Source organism: Sinocyclocheilus rhinocerous, unplaced genomic scaffold, assembly GCF_001515625.1.
Source record: "Sinocyclocheilus rhinocerous isolate Xijiao unplaced genomic scaffold, SAMN03320098_v1.1 scaffold82, whole genome shotgun sequence".
NCBI lineage: Eukaryota > Metazoa > Chordata > Actinopteri > Cypriniformes > Cyprinidae > Sinocyclocheilus > Sinocyclocheilus rhinocerous.
In genome coordinates this window covers 1955021-1976922 of record NW_015644168.1, presented here as the reverse complement: position 1 = coordinate 1976922, position 21902 = coordinate 1955021, and the positions used below count along the sequence as shown (strand labels likewise).

At 37.2% G+C, this 21902-nt stretch overlaps 1 protein-coding gene across 4 annotated transcripts in view; it reads left to right on the top strand.

The window, feature by feature from the left end:
- Positions 1-8329: 8329 nt before the first annotated feature.
- Positions 8330-21902, top strand: part of nectin1b (nectin cell adhesion molecule 1b) — a 229683-nt gene continuing 216110 nt past the window's right edge. For all 4 annotated transcript variants that reach the window (XM_016575742.1, XM_016575743.1, XM_016575745.1 and 1 more), the window contains exon 1: positions 8330-9074. In XM_016575742.1, coding sequence (XP_016431228.1) covers positions 9020-9074 — 55 coding nt within the window. In that variant the 5' untranslated portion in view covers positions 8330-9019. The remainder of the gene's footprint in view (positions 9075-21902) is intronic.

Here is a 21902-nt window from a genome sequence, read left to right as displayed (position 1 = left end):
GAAATCTGAAGGGTCTGGAGAGATTCTGTATGAAGGAATGGTCTCTGATCTCCTGTCAGATGTTCTCTAAACTCTTCAGGCATTATAGGTGAAGACTCAGAGCTGTTCTCTTGGCAAAAGGAGGTTGCAAAAGGTATTGGATAAAAGGGTATGATTAATTGTGACCAATGTGTATTAGAGAAAACACATTTATTTCATAATGAGATTTCTCTCCCATTTTAAATTCCTATTCTCCAATGAAAGGTTAGATTTTAGTAATTTTTAAAAATAAAATAAGGATTGGTTGATACAGATTAATTTTCACAGCCTTCTTTTATCATATTTAAGGGTATGAATAATTTTGAGCACAACTGTACATGCATGTCTTGCCTGCTGTTTGTTAAAACATAAAATAATGCATGTTTTAACAGAGAGAAGGAATAAAAATATATAGAAGTCTACAGAATGTTGATGTCAACAGTTGGTGCATAATGTTAGGTTTGATTGTTCTGACAGTAGAAAAACAAAGAGAACTGCACTTAAAACTGATTCAGACTGGTAACGTGAGATTGTGTGCGAATTAATCATTCAAGATGCTCATAATAGTTAATTGTATGTGAATCAGACTGTGCAGGTGGCGCTTTGTAAATGCAAGTTGTGCTCACCAATATTTTGTATTTATTTATTTATTTTGTATTCTATAAGCAGTTTATAAAAAAAATGCCACTGTAGATTATCTATGCATTTTTCCTATTGACTGTCTTGTGTGAGATTCACCAAGCCTTCAGTTTTTCAGTCTTTAAATGTGATCCAATTCTGTTTTCTTCCACAAACCCTTTGCAAAGCACAAACTACTTCATAGTGGTGAACGTATTATAAAACATGAGTTTCATGTATTTATCGCCATTCCAGCTCAAGGTCAATGAAGGAAGTTTTAAAAGACCAACAAAACTAACAGACATAGGAAAAACTAATCACACCACGATAGAGAGAGAGAGAGAGAGAGTTCTACAGATTTCTAATGTTAAAAAAAATGCATATCCTTCCACTTAGGTAAGTCAATTATACTTATTACAAAGTATTTTTCTCTAGTCTAATGTAGTTCAGCTTCTTAGTATTTTTGTGAAGTAATAATGAGGAAATATGTTCAATGTATTATTTCTAAACACCACCAGCAGCAGAAGAAGATACTATTGACAGTTTGTCCAGCACATTGTAGCATTGACCGTTTTGTGACGCTGTTATTATGTGATGCAGATGCAAAGAGGCTGTTGTTGAAGGATGGGCTGTGTTGTTACTCACATGTTAAAATTATGTTTACATGGTCTTAAAAGCCTTAAAGGGGGGAAAAACAGCCTTTTCAATTCTATGGGTCAAACAATGTGATCTCACTAATAAAATTTGTTTCTACCACATGTAAATGTACTTACTTTTGCATAGACTATAAAACATGTCATACTGATGTATTAACACAGGGCTTTCAACTCTCATGTTCTCACGCCACACGTTAATTTTCTTATGCGGTGAAAAAACTACAGTAGAGCAAAGAGGAAATTGATAATATGCCGATAGACAAGATATGGCATATAGCACTGTGCAGTAGCGAGATATTCAGACCAATTGTGGGTAAGTACAACTGACAGCATCTAAAATGTTACATACTGTATTTATGTATAAATAACTTTTTTTTAGATGTACACAATTAAGAATCCTTCATCAACTGATCGAATTCATGGACTTAATCAGTTGATACTATTGTATTTGTGATCACTGATATTCTTTTTAATGGCATTTGTTTAATGCATTTGACTTATTTACTTAATTGGACATTTCAAACAAGAATACACTTACAAATCTTAAAATGAATAACATTTCTGTAGAAAATGTTTTCTCAATATGCTGTGAAAAAAAATGCAACATAAAATTATCTATTTTATATCATGTTAAAAGTAATCCAATTTATTTGTGCACTGTAATACAAATCTTCAGAATGCATGCAATTGTTTTGTGAGAAACTTAAATTCGAAACTTTATTCAACAATCTTCAATCATTTGGACTACTTTTACTCCTTTTTAGCATTTTTGCAATAAATTATTTTGATTATACTTGTGCTGTATTGTGATCTGTTTTATACCGTATATATTCACAATATATTATATTATATGTATATACAGTAGTAAGACATGGTTAGGGCTAGATGTAGGAGTGGTATTAACGGCTCAAAACAATCTAATGGTATATAGGACTATCGTGAAAAAAGTTATTTTTTTGTAACATTTCAAAAAGTGAAACTTTTTAAATGTTTTACTTTACATGTAATGAATCTTGTATATATGAAAGTTTAACTTTTTGAAATGTTACAAAAAAAAAACTTTTTCACGATATAAAAAAATAATACCCTTAAGTGGTATGCACATCAGCATTTGGCAGTTATCTGCCATTCTTCTCCTCACCTCTACACCTCTCAGGCTCTGTCAGGTTTGATGGGGGCAGACACACATTTTCAGGTTTCTCCAGAAATATGTGATTGGGTTCAAGTCCAGGCTCTGGCTGGGCCACTCAAGGACATTCACAGAGCTGTCTATAAGCCACTCTTGCTGTGTGCTTAGGGTCATTGTCCTGTTTGAAGGTGGACCTTCTGCCCAGTCTGAGGTTCTGAATACACTGGACTAGGTTTTCATTAAGCCTATCTCTATATTTTGGTGCACTGAGCTTTTCTTCTACTCTGACGAGTCCCTCAGTCCCTGCCGCTGAAAAAAAGCCCCACAGCATGAGGCTGCGACCACCACACTTTACTTTTGGGATGGTACTCTGCAGGTGATGAGCAGAGCTGCTTTCCTTCAAACATGATGCTTAGAATTGAGGTTCATCAGACCAGAGAATATTGTTTCTCACAGTCTGAGGGTCCTTTGGGTGCTCTTTTGCAAATTCCAAGTGTGTTTTCATGTGTCTTCACTGAGGAGAGGATTGCATCTGGCCACACCAGCATAGAGCCCAGATCGATGGAGTGTTGCAGGGATGTTTGTCCTTCTGTAGATTTATCCTATCTCCACATATGATAATGGAGCTCAACTAGAGTGACCATCAGGTTCTTGTTCACCACTCTAACCAAAGCCCTTCTCCATCAATTGCTCAGTTTGGCCAGGAGGCCAGCTCCTAGTTGTTCCAAGCTTCTTCCATTATGGATAATGGAGGCTACATGCTTCTGTGAACCTTCATTGCAGCAGAATCTTTTTCTGAACTCTTCCCCAGATCTGTGTCTTAACTTCAGGGCTTGGTTGTTGCTCTGATATGCATTTTCAGCTATTTAGACCTTTTCTGAGAGGTGTGTGACTTTCCAAATCATACTCATTCAAATTAATTTTCCACAGTTTAACTCCACTCGAAGTGTAGTAACATCTACAAGCGATATGAATGCTGCCGAGCTAAATTTCAAGTGTCTCAGAATAAAAATTAACAAACCTGTTTTGTGCTTTGTTATTATGGTGTATGGAGTGTAGACTGATATGGAAAAAAAAAAAAAGTAATTTAAAGCAGTTTAACATAAGGCTGCAACATAACAAAACGTGAAAAAAAAATGAAGGGGTATGAATGAATACTTTCACAAGGCACTATATATATATATATATATATATAATACAGTATATACTGTAAGTGGTTATACAGTATGTTTGGGATGGGGTTAAGGGATCAAACATATAGCTATAAAATGGCAAAAAAAAATTAACTAATACTTTCACAAGTCTCTATATATATATATATATATATATAATACAGTATATACTGTAAGTGGTTATACAGTATGTTTGGGATGGGGTTAAGGGATCAAACATATAGCTATAAAATGGCAAAAAAAAATTAACTATGCAAATATATTTACTAAAAATTTTATAATTTTGTATAGCTATATGTAATGTTTACATTTTACATCCATATTATACATTTCATTATCTAGCCAAACATACAAAAATGTATGTTTTTGTACCTGTAAACGTTACATACTAATACCAATGCATAAACAGTGAGACAGGGTTGGTTAAAAAGGCAGGAAATGGCCATGTTAAACTGACTTTAAAATATTATTAAAATTATAGAACATGTAGCCTAATATTATTTGTAAATATCCGTTTATTAATAGTGCAATGCTGTCTCATTTGAAACATGAGAGATGTAGGAACAAGAATGTAACACAGCTCTACTCGACGACAGGCATGTTTCCTCTGTTTGGACTTCTGATCCTACGTATCATATTGTTTGTATTGAATGTCAATTACAAATTCAGTCACATGTATTGGGTTTCAACTGCTGCCCGAGCTGCATATCTACAACACAGCATTGTTGGTCATGATAAACACGTCCTAACACTGTTGCTGTGTCCCAGAGAAATCAATTTAATGGTGACATCCAAAGTGGAAACACATTCTTTTATTCTCTAACTTCCTGGAAATCGCTCAGATCCTGACACAGTCCAGATACACCATACATCATTCTGCTCTTGGGACGCACAATATGACTCGAAGCACTGCGTGTGAAGTCCGCAGCGTTATCCTTGCAGTGCTTTTAGGTTGTTTGTTGGATGAAACACTTTCATTGCATTCTAAATATAAACAGGATAGTGCAAAAAGCATTTTTATGCATTATGATCAATATTCTTATTTACAATTCACTCAATCTTGCAAAAACAGATTTGTCATTCATTGCTGAGTTCTAGTCCCATTTTTTTTTCGAAAATTGCATTCTTTTGAATACTTAGTTCGCTCAGATCCTGACACAGTCCAGATACACCATACATCATTCTGCTCTTGGGACGCACAATATGACTCGAAGCACTGCGTGTGAAGTCCGCAGCGTTATCCTTGCAGTGCTTTTAGGTTGTTTGTTGGATGAAACACTTTCATTGCATTCTAAATATAAACAGGATAGTGCAAAAAGCATTTTTATGCATTATGATCAATATTCTTCTTTACAATTCACTCAATCTTGCAAAAACAGATTTGTCATTCATTGCTGAGTTCTAGTCCCATTTTTTTTCCGAAAATTGCATTCTTTTGAATACTTAGTGACCATTAAAAACGTATGTTCTATATAGTGACCTAATATCAACTCCTCTCCCATGGCCTCATGGGATAGAGTGTCCATTGGATGCACACTTTGTAATCTTGCCGGAAGTAGTAAGTCATCATTTCTTTCGCCTACTGTGAATTCAGACATCTTTTTACATACCGTTTTTCGCTATATAGTGGGGAAGTATGCATATTTGCATACAGCCTTAGTCCATAATCATTAAATCAGTCATGAGTTGAGTAATATCCAATAGTGTGGTCATTAGTGTTGATTCTAATAAATGAGGTTCATCGGAGTGTAAAGCTTCTGTAATTCTGACACATATACATCGGTGCACACAATATTGACAAGGTGGCCCGTTCAGTACCATTAAATGATTTAAGAGACTCAAATGTGCATGTGATCCCATTCTGCTGCTGAAAATCGTTCAGTGCACAGCTGTGATTGCCGATATTGTGGTGGAACAAACTGTAATAAATATTGTGTATTTGTGATTGTTTTTCATCTCCCATGGGCGTGATGTTTAGAGATGTGTGTACATACAATCTCACACAGCTACACAATGGATGGCTAAACTGCATGTTTGAGTGTGTCTAAACTAGCACATTTGTATTTGTGGCAAAGAAAATGGGAGTGTTTGTTTACTGTAGAAACAAACAGTAAAGGGTTGAACTCTCATGCAATGGGTAAACTTTACAAGTCATGTGTTTGTTTCATGGGTCGAATGGTGCAATGGAAGAAGTGGATCGTTCATATTCATTGCAGATGATTTTTTTTTTTCTTTAAGGTTTGTCTGTTTCCCTGGGCAGAGCATGAAGATCTGGTTGTTTTGGGGTAAAAAAATAAAAATGCATCAAGTGCTCCTCCATGCATCAAACACCAGATCCTACAAACTAAACAGTGTTGTTCCATCAACACTTCAGAATGGATGTTTTGATGAATAAAATCATTCATTCCAATTTGTAAACTGTTGAGAGAAACTCCCACCCACGGTGCATGGGAACTGCGTTTTGTGCGTGCATTTATATTAAATACGGAGTTCAATATCGTCACCATATTTTAAGCACTTTTTTTTTTTTATTCATCACATGAAAATGGCATCTGTTACTAGCACTTTTTCATGTCAAGATTATTGTGACTGTGGCAGCAGGGCTGGGAGGTATGATGATATATGTACCGTGTGATGTTAGAATTGTGTCAGCCGGTAGATATTTTGCTGCATCATTTATACTGCTGTAGATATATTTGTGCAGCTATCAGTGGGCAGCATTGCTTTACATTATTTACACATGATAGTGACAAAGAAACAATGAATAATACAAAAATAAAGAGCTGGATAGGTCCTAAACAGGTCAAGATGAAGGAGAACTTGTTATTAAAAAGTGTCAGGCAAAACAAAAAAATATTTTTTTTGCCGTGCTGCATTCATTTATAATTCAATGCACATGCAGTCGCATGTGTATCGGCTATTTTACAGTGGCTTCAAATGTGGCGTGAGAATTTAGAGTTAGATCTGTATAATTTAGAGTCTGTATAATATATATATATATATTAAATGCACATTATAGGTAATGCATATTTTTGGATTGTCAGTAAATTAAATGTTTTACAATAAAATTGACTTTTATTTGATTATTTTATCTTTTTATTTGGAACTCGATGAAGGCAAACCATTATCTATAATGTAATATAAGATTTTGGTCATTTTGCCAACTGCTATGTGGTTTGGATAGCTTTCAGTGTTGCCATGCCTGCTTTTTATAAGTGACTTTGGCCATTTTTTCTTACTTTTTCTTTCTTATGGACTTCTAGAGTAGTGTCATCTTTTTGGGATCTTGGCCCTTATAACACAATAAATTGTAAATCTTTCTGTCAAATTTCCACAACTGCTGTTTTGACCACACTCTATATTGTCTTTATACACTGTGCAGTTTGTTTCTCCTTTCCTCACGCTTCTAATTTTTCCAGCATCGTATTGAATTTTCACTTCTTTCACCAATATAGTCTTTAATGCACATTTTATGTATGTTTATGCTACAATACTTCAGAAAAAAAGAAATTAAGACTTCCATTAAGATTTTTTTTTTTTTTTTTGTATCCTCTGCAAAACAGACTGGGGCAGTGAGTGAGTGAGTGGGTCAAAGGTCCGAGAAAAAATATTGAAGAGAGGATTCCTACAAATACTCAGCTCTTGTATATAAATATTCTGACATTGACTCAATGTCTGACCTTGGCCACTGACCTTGATATGTTAATATATTTGACATGTTATTTACATTGGAGATGCAAACTCCCATGTAAAACTGAAAATAAAAATAATATTTTAAGAAAAAAAAATCTATTGAGTAAAAAATGCTGGAAAATACTTAGTGATATTTCTGATATTAAGGTTTATTTTATTTTATTTTTTTTAATCATAAATGTGCTATGTGCTTATTGTGGTCTTCTTTCAGACCAGGATGTGTATTTTCTTGCAAGATCTGGCAACAATGAATTGATTGATTTCAATGAGAAGCTACTTGTCTTCACGTGAGGTAAATCGATGCTGTAGTTCTGTAAAGAGAAGGATTTCCGTAACGGTAAACTCCCACACCGCTGTCTAATGCCCTGTCCGGTTTACCCAGAGGAACTCATGAGAGGGTGACCAGCAGAGGGAAGTGTTTTACTACTTCCACCTCCTCAATCACCCCATATTCTGTCACACTGACTGTCCAACCTGACATAGATTTATGAAATGGGAAGAGTTACGACTGTTAATAAATGATAACGTGTGATTAAATATTAATTGACACGGAGAGTGAAGCAAAGCGCTGACTTCAAACCTCAGTGTTATGACCGCAAAGTCTCTTAAAGTTGACAAGTCTTGAGTGTTACTGTTTGACTAAATGGAAGGTAGAATAAAATAGGCAGTCGGGGGATAAAACAAGTTGTTCTTATGAACATTTTACCTCACAAATGATAATTTCATGATGATATCTTCAGGTTTATCATGCAGAAGATCTCTTTACGCATATATTTTTCAGCATGTCTGCGAATTTAATCCTCCCCTCAGAGTTAACTTTGCGCAATGGCGACTAAATCAGTGTTGCCAGATCTCAATCGGGAAAACACATAGTTTGAGCTGACAAAACTAAGGGTGTACTCACAGTAGGCACGTTAGCTTTGAACCGAGCCCGAGCGCGATTATGCCCCCTCCCCCGCTGCCGCAACAATGGACTAACTCCTCCTACTCGCGCTTCAAGATAGTGTAAGCCCCGCCCTTTTCTGACGTCACCCTGATTCGGATCTCTGCTCGCGCTTGTATCAGCTACACTAGAACAGTTCAGGTTGTGGCAGCAGTGCCCGAAGTGCGCCAAGCCACGGAATCGTTGCCATATTCTGGAGAATCAGTCCTTTTTCTTGGGGAAAAAAATTACTTGGAACGGATTTCACGTCCGTTGATACATCTTCAGGACCCAACAAAAAATAATCTGATAATCCCCAGACTCCCAAATTGAGGGAACAGACCGGGACCGTTGGGACTTCTAGGACATATTCTGGTTACTACTGCGCAAAAAAAGTACAGAGAATCGTATTATACATACTTGTATTGTGGAGCAAACGGATCGGATGCATTAAACGCCCCGTTATTAAGCCTTTGTTTTGAGGGGATTGAACAGCCGCACTGGATTCAACGCTTGGGATGCGGGATCCCTGAACTTATCTGCTTCTTATCCGCCTCGTCGAACGGACTTTTCATCTGCAGAATCAGTCGATGAGCATCTTATATTCGGGCTTTGGATTTGATCTAGATTCCTGGCTGTTCTAAACTCTTCTGCAGACGTTGCACTGAATGCAGTTTTATTAACAGTTGACTTTCTGTCGTATAGTGAAGGGTGGACAGAAGTGGATTGTGTTGAAGTTGCATGAATCACCGGATCGCTCTTTGCAGATCGCGATATCAGACCGGATATTTGGCGTAAGGCGCGAAGCGCGATGGCGATGTTGGCGACTTTTTGGATAGTCCTGCTGGTCGCGTTAAACGCCCCAGGTAAGTCCATGAGCTCCATTGAAGGATGTTTCGTTAGTCAGATACACGCTTTTGTTATCTGTCAGGTCAGGCGTCTCAAAAAGACCCAACAGATCTATGCATGGTTCATAACTGTGTAAAGTTAAACTAAACCATCTGATGATACAGTGTTGCCATAATTAAGATAAATTAACTCAAAGTGAACGCGTGAACGCATAAAATGCAGGCAGATGGCGATAGTGATGCTGCGCTAGAATATGTGTGCTGCTTGTTAGTTGTGAATTATTGGAGAGCTCAGGTAAGAGCCTATAAGGGAACAGAAAGATGAGTAAATTAGTTTTCAAGAAATAAAGGATATTCCTGTGTACACGTAAAAGTGATTATTTATTTATTTGCTTTTTTTGACGGTATCATTCGACGCCAGATGTCAAATGAGTGGCTTGGATGGAAACGGATCAAGTATCCCGAAGCGATGAATCATTCGCGTTACACATTGGTAATGAAATAGCTGCTGCTTCTGTCATTACATAAACATTTTGTGTCAGGTGTTTACTGTTTGAGAAAATAAATAAATAAATACATAATATATATATCATTGGTCAGCACTGACGTTTGTTTATCTATTAATTTATTTAAAACATTAAGATACTTCCAGGAATGCAGTTCATACAAAAATGACTTGAATGCACCTCTTGGTGTGTGTAAACTATAAAAAATAAACTGGAATAATGTTTTATCATTATTTCTTATATTGTTAACAAATCAGCTATTACTAGGGGAAACATAATTTGCATTATCTATATCACCTTTATTTGTCGTCATTGGTCTATAAAGTGAACACACTGAAAAAAGCAACCAATTGAACTCTTTACAATTCAAGTAAAAAATTGAATATATGTTTTTTTTTGCCAAGTTGCAAACAAAGATTTTATTTTAACATTTATGTTAGCTGCATTCCCTTCCCCCCAACCCCCCCCCCCCCCAACTTTCTCTTGGCTGCCAGATTAAAGCACTTGCTTTGTCTGTGATTGATATATGGGTGTGACTCCTCTGTGGAGATCAGAGAAGCTGCCCTCCCTCATTCATCCCCTCTACCTGAGCCTTCCTTCCTGTGAAACAAATGCAACACATGGGGTGACACAATAACCTGATTTAAACAGACAGTTCCCCTTTAAAAAGCATCCTGTTCCTTTATCAGCAAGAGTATTCAATTCATATGCATTCCCCAGAGTCTCTGACAGTACTACTATTAGCCCAGCATTAGGTGTCTTTTAATAAACTGCTCTTGAGAGTATATTTTCCAATCAATACTGCACTGCTGACCTCTAATGTTGTAAACAAACCGTCTGATGTATTGGCTGGTCTTAGAGCGCATCTCTGGCCTGCCCCCAGTGGCTCTGTAGAGGAAGTTAAACCAGTCAAAACAGCTGTTTGGGGTCAGCTGAGAGAAAGGCTTATGTGATAACACTTGAACCTCCTTTCATCGGGTGATTATTCCTCGTGCCATCTCACTTTTCCACTCTTAAGTGATGGAGGATTGATTAAAACATTTAAAAGCTAACATTTAAATTATGTTTTGCTTCTCAATGTACTGCTGCTCTTTGTAGTGTTAGAATGCTTTGCTAAAAGTTTTGCAAGGCTCACTGAATTCCCAGCTCTTACCATAAGGAGATGATTTTATCTCTGGCATATATGGCACCTTGTACAGTTGCAAATATCTTAGCTTGAACATGTTGCCTTTGGCGTGACTCCAGAAACAGAACAGCCTTGTATGAACCACACGGTGCCCAAATGTTTGTGCGTCTCTAAGGCTGCTTTCAGATTCAGTTCCTGTAGACTTTTTTCATGTGATCTTAACTTGCATGGCAAGATGATACAGGATCTAGATCTGGAATTTTGCCCAAGCAAAATTGTTGATGGTAGCACACAGTATTAAAAGAGTCAGCATATTTGAGCATTTGTTCCTGTGGGTAAGGGATGACTTCAGAAATAATTCTCTGGTTTGTGTTTCCCACCGTTAGCAATGACGGCTAACTTAACAGAGCAAAATATTTCACCTTCTTGACATTAATGACATGGACAAAACTATTAATTTCTTCCCAGGCTATAATTTAAGACTTCAAAGTCGTACAGAATAAAATCCCAGGGCAAAAAAATAGCAGCATACAAAAAGTCACAAAGATCCGTTCAGACAAGATCCTTGAGCAAACAAACCCAAGCATGCCCTGTTGACAAGACACCATGCAAATCTAAATTATATACACAACCCGGGAACACTGAGCACATCCCTTTTTGTTCACCTCTGCGCAGTGTTTACTAGACACTTGCCATGCAATTAACAGCTGGAATAGGGGTCTTAGAAGACATCTGGTTATTGTTTCTCCTTCTGAAGCAAAGCAATCACTCTGCATAAATCAACTCTACGTGCACATGTACATGTCAGAGCTGGCAGGGCTGCCCTCCGTCTACGTTCACAAACACGTGCAGCTACACGTACAGCTGAATGCTGTTTCGAAGTCGAGTAAAATAATGAAGCGTAATGAATTGTATTTCGACGTCCAAGGCTCTTCCATTGAAAAGCATGGACAGAAGTGTTGTAATATATAATGTTATCTACTCAGAGATTTACACCCCCTTTTTTGCCAAGTTGGAACCCGCCAGACTAATCTATTAATAGGGCAATTTGCATCCTGTTGATTGTAATGCGGCCCGAGGAATCCATCGGGTGCATTGATAATGCCCGAAATGGCTCAGCACTAGGCCAGATCAATCAATAGCTTGACACTTAATAAACTCGCAAGTCTTTTTTCAAAGCACTGTTCACCCAAAAATTGAGATTCTGTCATGATTTACTGACCCTCGTGCCTTTCTGAACATGTGCAATATCTTACTTTCTTTTGGGAAACATAATGGTCAGTGGTCATGAAAACTGGTTGCCAACATTTTCAAAATATGTTCTTTTGTGTTCCACATGCAAGTCTTGCAGGTTTGGAATGACATGAGGGTGGGTAAATTATTTTGGGTGAACTATCCCTTTTACTTTGTTTATAGGGCTCTTCTACTTTAACATGATGGTTTTCTTCCAGGAATACAGAACAATGCTGCTATAAAGCATGTATGGTGAATTTCACCAACACATGCTGGGCTGTGATACAGCATGCCTGTGCTGTAATTAGAGGTCGACCGATATGGGTTTTTCACTGGCCGATGCCGATATTAAAAAATCAGGGCAGCCGATGGCCGATATATGATGCCGATATGATTTTTTTGGCCGATATGATTGGCCGATTCTTTTTTTTTCCCATTCATCTCATAAAAGTGAGTTTGAGCAAATGATTATTGCAGGGTACAAGATAGTAATAGTAGTAGTAGCCCAATTTAGAGTAATAATACATGGCTCAAAACGTAAGCACTTTCTCAAAACAGTTCTGAAGCATGCTTTTTGTTTATGTTTGCTGACAGACAGCAGTTTTTCACACAGACTTGCAAATGCAAATTCAATCTCCGTCAGCAGGAGGTGCTGTTGTAGCGGGAGATATAGCGGTTTCCCCCTGGTAACGGCTGTAATCAGATTAGTGCTGCGCTCACAAACGCTATTTTATCAGGCATTACAGGAAAGACGAAATGAAAATGACACCGAAGTTTTCTGAAGACAGTCAGTTCTTTTCAAAGATACATTCAAATAAAAACACCCGCGCTGCATTTAAATTTTGCAATGTGAAGCGCTCATTTTATTAAACAAAGTATAAGCCTTTTGGGAAATCTATTTGTGGCGGTGACGAGCCACCACAAATATCTCAATGTATAGGAAACACTGGACACTGCTATAAGTCAAATAACCAAGTGATAACAAAAATAAAAGTTCACACATATTACACAGCCTGCTGCTCATAACTGCTTAAGAGTGCGCTGGCCACGAGCGATGACATCGTGGAGGCTATTGTCGGACCCACAGACACATTTCATGAGGAAAGTTAACGTGCACGTTATAATCAGCCCAGAAGTTTCGTCTGAATTGAACTTGTTTCTAATTTCACATGCAAATGACTTGTTGCACTTATGAATATGATAACTTTCCGGCATCAATTCTAGTAGGGTAAAACGTAATTCCACTTTCGAAACGGTCTATTTTGCCTTGCCATTAACTGAAGCTGTGTGTGAACAAGCTGCGGCTGCAGAGTGTGAGCTGCTCTGTCTCTCGCAGCCTGAGGGAGTTCCGCAACAACGCTTAGCTGCCCGCAGATGCGCCTGCCTATAAATCAGCCTAATTTGCAGCACAATCGGCCGATGCCGATTCATTAAAAAATGCCAAAAATCGGCCGATCAATCAGTCGACCTCTAGCTGTAATTCCCCTTGTTCATATAAAAACACATCTAAATCTTCTTTGTGGCTAAAATTCATTCAACAACGCAAAAAGATGGAAGAGAAGAGTAATGGAACGGACTGTGCCGTTTGATAGTGATTACATGACTTACAACTCTCCCTTTAGAGTAAAACAGATGCTACATGGATAATTTCGTCTAACCTCCAGTGTTTGGCGAACCATCATTGATTCGTAAATCATCATTTCCTCCAGTGATACCTTTTTAGCAATACTGTTTCTATTTACAGAATGGAAAACTTAGCTGTGTGTGAACAAGCTGCGGCTGCAGAGTGTGAGCTGCTCTGTCTCTCGCAGCCTGAGGGAGTTCCGCAACAACGCTTAGCTGCCCGCAGATGCGCCTGCCTATAAATCAGCCTAATGTGCAGCACAATCGGACGATGCCGATTCATTAAAAAATGCCAAAAATCGGCCGATCAATCAGTCGACCTCTAGCTGTAATTCCCCTTGTTCATATAAAAACACATCTAAATCTTCTTTGTGGCTAAAATTCATTCAACAAAATTCATTTTAGCAATACTGTTTCTATTTACAGAATGGAAAACTTTTTAATGCTTCAGAAATAAGCATTCATCATGGTTTGGCCCGGTTTAAGGAGTACTTTACGGAGGAGCTCTGATCTATACCTTAATTATTTGAACCCACCACAAACATTAATTTTACTATGCTGGGCTGAAATACCCAGGAAAGTGGATTGTGAGTGTGTGTCGCAATCAGTAGAGTTAATCCAGGGTATAAAAATGGCTAAATGCCAAAAATGCTTTTTCACCTGTTTCTAAAGCACTTTCAGGTACTGCATGTACAATATGAAATGTGGTTTTATCAGTGAAATGTATATATGAAATATTTTTTATGTATATATGAAATGTTTTTTTATATTTATAAAAATAAGAGGGAAAAAGCACAGTAATTTCTTTATTTCTCTGTTCTTTGAAATAATGTGCACTGATGAAATGTTAAAAATTGTGAATAGGATAAAAAATGAATAGGGCCAATTCTGATTTCAGGTCGACTTTAATATTTTACTAACCAGAATGTCACAGAATGGAACAACTACCCGGTTGGCCTTGTTACCCATGAGTCCCCTTTCCTCAGAGCACGACAGCTGATTCTGTGCGTTCTGCTCTTTGATCACAAAGTCTTTCCTTATTTGTGTAAAGATGATCTTGTGGTTCATGTAAAAGATCAGGATTATTTTCCTGGCTGGAGGAATCGTGTTTGAATTTCGTTTGAAGTGGTTCAATCAAGAGAGAGAAGAAGAACATCTCGTGATCCCCCCTTGCGTGTTTTGATTATCCCATTGACTGTGAAAGCCATATTTGAGTGGCATTTTTAATTTGTGAGTTTTGTCAACGCTCTCTAAATTGCTGCGATGAGCAATATCAGATCGCCCGGAGTCTTTCACGGATGTGCACGAGAAAGATTACAAATTCGTAAAAGAGTTCAGCGAGGGGAAAATATATGTCGTTTGCTGCAAAAGCTCGGCTCTCTTTCACGTCAAATGGCTTTACGCTTTTCTTTATGTGCAACGACAGGAATTCGGTCATTCAGTTTGAGGTCAAAAGGTGAGCCTATTAATGTCAGCCTGCTTTGAAGGTCTAAGTGATATACAAGCTGTTGTGACCCCAACAATAGATGGCTTAAATGGCAAACAAGTGTGTGTGTGTGTGTGTGTGCATGTGTGGGTGTAAAACCATCACTTGTTCTACTCCACCCATTAGAAACTAGGGTAAATTCAGACAGATGGTTAACACTCTTCAATTGTATTTCTAAATGTGTTGAAAATCGGTTTTATTCCCAAGTAAAACGTTCATCACTTTTGCATTAGGTTACTCGCTTTGACGTGAGTCCCATAGCATTTTAAACCATTTTCAGTTCACATCAGAATATATTATGTAAGCGTGAACTGAAACGGTTTGGGTGAAGGGACCCGATTTTAGCAGTTTCAGTCACGCTTTGATGCCGTTTAACACTTATAACCGCTTTCGTTGACGGTGTTTAACAATGAGGTGCATTAAAAAGCCGCTTTCTATTTATTGATTTCATCTGTCAGTGTGCCCATTCATTGAACTGGAGTTTAGTCATGCATTTTAAATGACTTAAGATGGCAGTTTTATTTATTTATTATTCTACTAAGAGAATTGTGTTATTTCTCCCAGTAACCTTGATTTCATATGCTCTATGCAAACTGTTGTTTTATTTAATTGAAAGTGGTCTTGCTCAGTATTAAACATTCTTTTCCACGATCCTGTACGGAAACCTAGTTATCGAAGGTGTCTGTTTGCTCTATTCAAACGCTGCAGACTTGGCGAAGACGCTGGCTCCTTTGTAGACACGATTTTAAGGTATCATAGGTGAGCTCCCAACGCGAAGCCTGTTCCAAAATATAATTATGTTGCCTTCTAAGGTGCTGTCTTGTAGCCAAAAGGAAGCATCACGCATATGCTTTGTGGAGAAAGCACTCCCATAATGCATTTTGACCAATATGGCGATGTGTAAGTATGCATAAAATGTATTCAGAATTGAAAAATTGCTTAAGAATGTTCAGTAGACTATTTTACCCAATTGTTCATTTTATTTTTAGCGTATCATATTGTTAGGATGGCAACATGCTAATTACATCTCCCATGCAGATGTCCTAATCATTCGCTTATGAGGGTCAGTTTCAGTTAGTAGCAGTTTTGGAACAGAGCCATTTGTATTGTTATCTGGGTAAATATAGCTTTTAATTACTGCTGTGTAAAACAAAGTAAGGTGTGATTTACAGGTGAGAGAGCAGGTTATCGTGTACCCCTCATCATCAAGCAGCAGTGATCTATGGGGTCTGCCCAGCCATTCCTGAAATTAACATTGTAGAAAGCTATTAACATGAACCGTAGTCCACAGCGGTGCTCAAGATTAAATTGACTGTGCCAAAACAACAGCAGCATACTATATCCACTCGGCTTCAGTGAGCAGAATACATTGTCTGCATAAATGTAAGAGATCACAATAAAAGCTTCACTCAAATACGTCACATTAGTTGGCTGTGCTTGTAGTTCTGATTTATAGTTGTTTCGATGGGTATTTGCCTCCAGTCCTTCATCATGATGAGAATATGGTCGCAAAGGTGAGGTTTTACAGCAGAGTATACATGAATTTGCTGTTTATCAGTGGCGACACTTTTGAATTCTTCAGATACACTGGAAAAGAGCTGTTTTAGATTTGAAGAGCTGAAAATGATCAAGAAAAGTGCTGTTTGTGGGGTTTTCCAAAAACTAGATTTCTGTCATTATTGGTAGATCATGAAAAGTCCAGGATTCGGCAAAATTGATCATGATTATCATCTCTCATCCTGATGGTGACCCCCATTGTCCAAGGCATCACACAAACCTTAAAGTTGGAAATGACTTTCAAAGCAAATTAAAACATGCATTGTGTTCAAAATTGTGTTTTTGCATTGTATTTTAATATTTAAAATAACCTAACCACATTTATTAAGTCTAATTAGTCCAATACATTAAACATATTGTTGTAAAAATGTATTCAAGGGTTAGAGATGCATATTGCATGACTGCTTGTCTTTTTTTTGGGAAAACTATATACACTATAATTTTTTTGTTGTAAAAATAATTGTTTGTTATATATATTTTTTTATTTTAATTATAATTTATTTTCATGCCCCTTACAGAATATTCAAAATGTTAATATGTTTTAACAAAATAAAAGGGATCATGAAAATCCCATGTAATTGTTTATTTATACCGTCCTGAATAAGCTAATTCAAATAAAATATGTTTATTCTTCACAAGTTGTTGTAAAAATGTATTCAAGGGTTAGAGATGCATATTGCATGACTGCTTGTCTTTTTTTTTTGGAAAACTATATACACTATAATTTTTTTGTTGTAAAAATAATTGTTTGTTATATATATATTTTTTTATTTTAATTATAATTTATTTTCATGCCCCTTACAGAATATTCAAAATGTTAATATGTTTTAACAAAATAAAAGGGATCATGAAAATCCCATGTAATTGTTTATTTAATACTGTCCTGAATAAGCTATTTCACATAACATATTTTTATATATTCTTCACAAGACAAAATAATAACTGAATTTATAAAAAAAATACCCCATTCAAAAGGTTACATACCCTTGAATCTTAATACTGTGTGACGTTTCCTAGATGATCCATGACTGTCTTTCTGTTTTGTGATAGTTGCTCATGAGTCCCTTGTTGGTCCTGAGCAGTTCAACTGCTTGCTGTTCTTCAGAAAAATCCTCCAGCTCCTGCACATTCTTTGGTTTTCCAACATTTTCTGCATATTTGAACCCTTTCCAACAGTGACTGTATGGTTTTGATATCCATCTTTTCACATGGAGGACAATTGGGGGACTCATAGATAACTATTATATAAGGTGAAAACATTTACTGATGCTTAAGAATGCTACACAATGCATTAAGACCTGAGGGGTGTAAACTTTTGAAGTGGATGATCAGGGTAAATTGTACTTATTTTGTCTTCTGGAAAACATTTAAGTATTTATGTAGCTTCTTAAGTGTAGTACCACATTGAAAAAAAAAAAAAGAATATATATATATATCTTTAAACAAAATAAGAAAAAAATACACATCATCATCCTGTTCAAAAGTTTACACCCTCTGGCTCTTAATGCATTGTGTTGCCTTCTTGAGCATCAGTAAATGTTTCCACCTTATTAACATTTTTGCATATTCTGCAAGGGGTATGCAATCTTATGAGCACAACTGTATCTACTATATAATGCTTCAACTGTGGCTCAACTCACTGTATATTCAACACTAAAAGCTGCTTGTCTGAGGAACCCGGAAACGCAGGTGCTTGTTGTGACGTCATGATAATTTCATCTATGAGCCACCCCCTGCCTCACTTCCTTTCCCATTGCCGTTTAATTGTCTACGCTGTATTGTGCATTCTGGGGATGAGGGAGGCTGGGAAAGGTCTGTTCGGTATATTCCCTCAAATAGATTATTGCCTTTCAGGCTGGTTAAAGCGATTTCCTCAACTCCAAATGCTCATCTTAGTTGGATTAAACATTTTGGGGGGATGAACACTTCCAATGATGGATGAGCATCAAGCACAGAAATGCAATTATTCAGAATGTGAATTTGTCTAGCTCTGAAATGTAATCCAAGTAATAACTTGGCACCATGCAAACTTGATTCTGCAAAATTTGAATAATTTTGCTTTCAGACACCTTCGGTTCTGTTTACCCACTAGGCTTGTTGCTTATTGGTGCTTACCTTGTGAAAAACTAGCTGTGGAGGTTCTGTTATCCAGGATTTACGTCAAGTAGTTGCTCTCATTTTTTGGTTTTGTATTTGCTGTATACAACATGTAACATTTGATTAGGTCGTTTACCATGGCTACAAACACTTTTCTTGATTAGCTGTTTTCAGATGTTTACAATTGGCTCGTTCGCACTGAAATTGACCCAAATGGTCCACAGTTTCATGTCTTTGAGCTGATTGGCTTGTTGCATGTGCCTGTAATTGCCAGATGGGGATGTGTTCTTATTTGAAGTGGATCTTTTAAAAAACCAAAAGCCAGATAGATGAAGCAGGGTCATAAAAGAGGACATTGATCCAAAGCAGGTGTCTCCCAAAGGGCCATGGAGCTTGTAAGGGTGAAAAACCTGCAGAACTCATCAGCCAAACCTCCATAAGTGCTGCTTAACCCCAAGAGGTCACAGGAAAAGTATTTTATTGCATGTCTTTCTGTCTGTCCTCCTTGGAGAGAGATAGTCATAACTGTCTGACAATGACACATGGCACTGCGTTTGGCGGGGGCCGCTCACCGGATGGAGTTCTGCTGTGAAAGTGATTATACAGACATTTGGGTTGGATGGTTAAACATTAGCATGCAGATGAGAGCTCCATCCAGTTCCCTTGGAGTAGCTGGGTTTATTCGGTACTGGGGTGATGCATGGAAAGCCGCCCCGAGCTATAACGAAGAACAGTGAGAGTGACAGCCAAATAATATTACTATGGTGAATTTACCTCATGGACCACTGCTAGCAACCCCTGCAGACTGTTAATTCAGCATTTGAAATGCTGGTTGGAACTCATGTGTTGTGCGCAGTGGGAATTTTGATGCAAGCACAATTAATTTTTGTATCTTATCAATATGGGTTTGTCATTTTCACAAAAGTGTTTTTTTTTTCAGCACAAAAACCTGTATCTATCTATCTATCTATCTATCTGTCTATCTATCTATCTATCTATCTATCTATCTGTCTATCTATCTATCTATAAATTACATTTACATATATTTCTGTGAAATATACATATCTTTTTAAAAGATACCTTTACTTGCATGCAGATGAGAGCTCCATCCAGTTCCCTTGGAGTAGCTGGGTTTATTCGGTACTGGGGTGATGCATGGAAAGCCGCCCCGAGCTATAACGAAGAACAGTGAGAGTGACAGCCAAATAATATTACTATGGTGAATTTACCTCATGGACCACTGCTAGCAACCCCTGCAGACTGTTAATTCAGCATTTGAAATGCTGGTTGGAACTCATGTGTTGTGCGCAGTGGGAATTTTGATGCAAGCACAATTAATTTTTGTATCTTATCAATATGGGTTTGTCATTTTCACAAAAGTGTTTTTTTTTTTCAGCACAAAAAATTGTATCTATCTATCTATCTATCTATCTATCTGTCTATCTATCTATCTATCTATCTATCTATAAATTACATTTACATATATTTCTGTGAAATATACATATCTTTTTAAAAGATACCTTTACTTGAAGCAACACTGCAAACTATTAAAACTCATTGGTTTCTTGAAATCAAAATCAATAATTCATTGTTGCTTCTCAATTATGTTTATCTTGATTCAAGATTTTTTAACATCTATATGGAAGCCTGTTTCTGCCACAGAATGAAAATAATAATAATAATAATAATAATAATAATAATAATAATTTTGACTTTTTATCTTAGAATAGCAAATTCATATCTTGCAATTCTGCTTTTTTTTTTCTTTCAGAATTAAGCAACTCTTAGTGTATATTTAGCAGTTCTAACTTTTTTTCCCCTCAGCATTGCAAGAAAAAAATCTGAATTGAGAGATATAAGAATTGTACAGATAATTCTGTAGTGGAAACAGGCTTCCATATGTATCTACTTTTGGCATTTGAAAGTCTCAAATTGAGCATTGAAGTACGACAGATTATCATAGTCTGCTGTATCCTCAGTTTACAACCAGCCTGCAAGATTGGAAATTGCCTTGTGATTTGCATATTTTGTGTGTGCTAAAAACAAACAAAAAACAAAACAAACAAACAAACAAAAAATAATACTGACTTTTTTTTTTTACACAGAAATACTTCCTGAGAAGTCTCTTGGTGATACATAAATGTTTTTTCTTAAAAAGCGGTTTCCTTTTGTAATGCAAATATGTTGCATCCGCAGGACTTCCGCCGTTGTTTTTCGGGCTGAGTCTGTAGTGCACATTTAGGCAGTGCTGTCTAGATGTGGCGTAGCCGCTCGATGGTAAATTAAACATGAGTGAGAGCTCCTGATCTAAATAATGGAGTGGATGTGACAGCACAGAGTGTTTCTGCACCGCACAGCTGACTGCACAAATAACACTAAAAACAGAGTAAGTGCTAAATTAACACACATGCGCACACACACAAGCGCGTCCTCTTTCTCTTTGTTTATGGAGGGTCTTTAGGTAGGTCTGTGAAGTGTGTTAGTGGCGTTGGGTTTTTAGTATCAGGTTGACCTGAAAGTGACTCTGCACAGGGAACCTTTAGCCTCAGCATCCTTGTGACGTCTCAGTGTCTGTGTGCACCTGCGGCCATCTCTGCACGTATGCATGCGCCACTGCTACACACACTTGTTTTCCAGGTCCCTGATCACACAAAACTCTCCCTTCCATCCGTCCAAATGGAGTTATTGTTTTATCTGCAAAGCGCAGCTGCAATTTTCTGCTTCAAACCCCTGAAAATCCTGTTCTGTTTCGAATCGAAATGCTTCAATCAGCCGACTAAAGAAAAAGGAAATCAATAAATGGCGGCCAATCTTGCTTGTGCTGTTCTGATTTTGTATTAATCTGATTTAGCGATTCTCATCTCGATTTAGAGATTAAATAGTTAAGCCCACCCATCCTCCCACCCTTGGTTTTCCACTAACTGAACAGATACTTCAGCTGTATTACTGCAGTGTTTCCCCTCCTCCTTCTGTTGGCTTCTCTTATTTTCTCTTCTTTTTCTTGCAGAATTTCCAGAATTGGCTCCTTTTCAATTTATAACTAGGAATTTGAATTGAATTGGCCACAGGATGATGAATTAGAAAGGCAGGAAAAGGAATTACAACTGAATAAATTTTAACACAGTCACTCGAGAGGAATTTCATTAGTCCAGTATTCACAAGTTAATTGTGCTTAATTATGGCTGTTTATTCCCTGAAATGCAGAATATGAGACCACT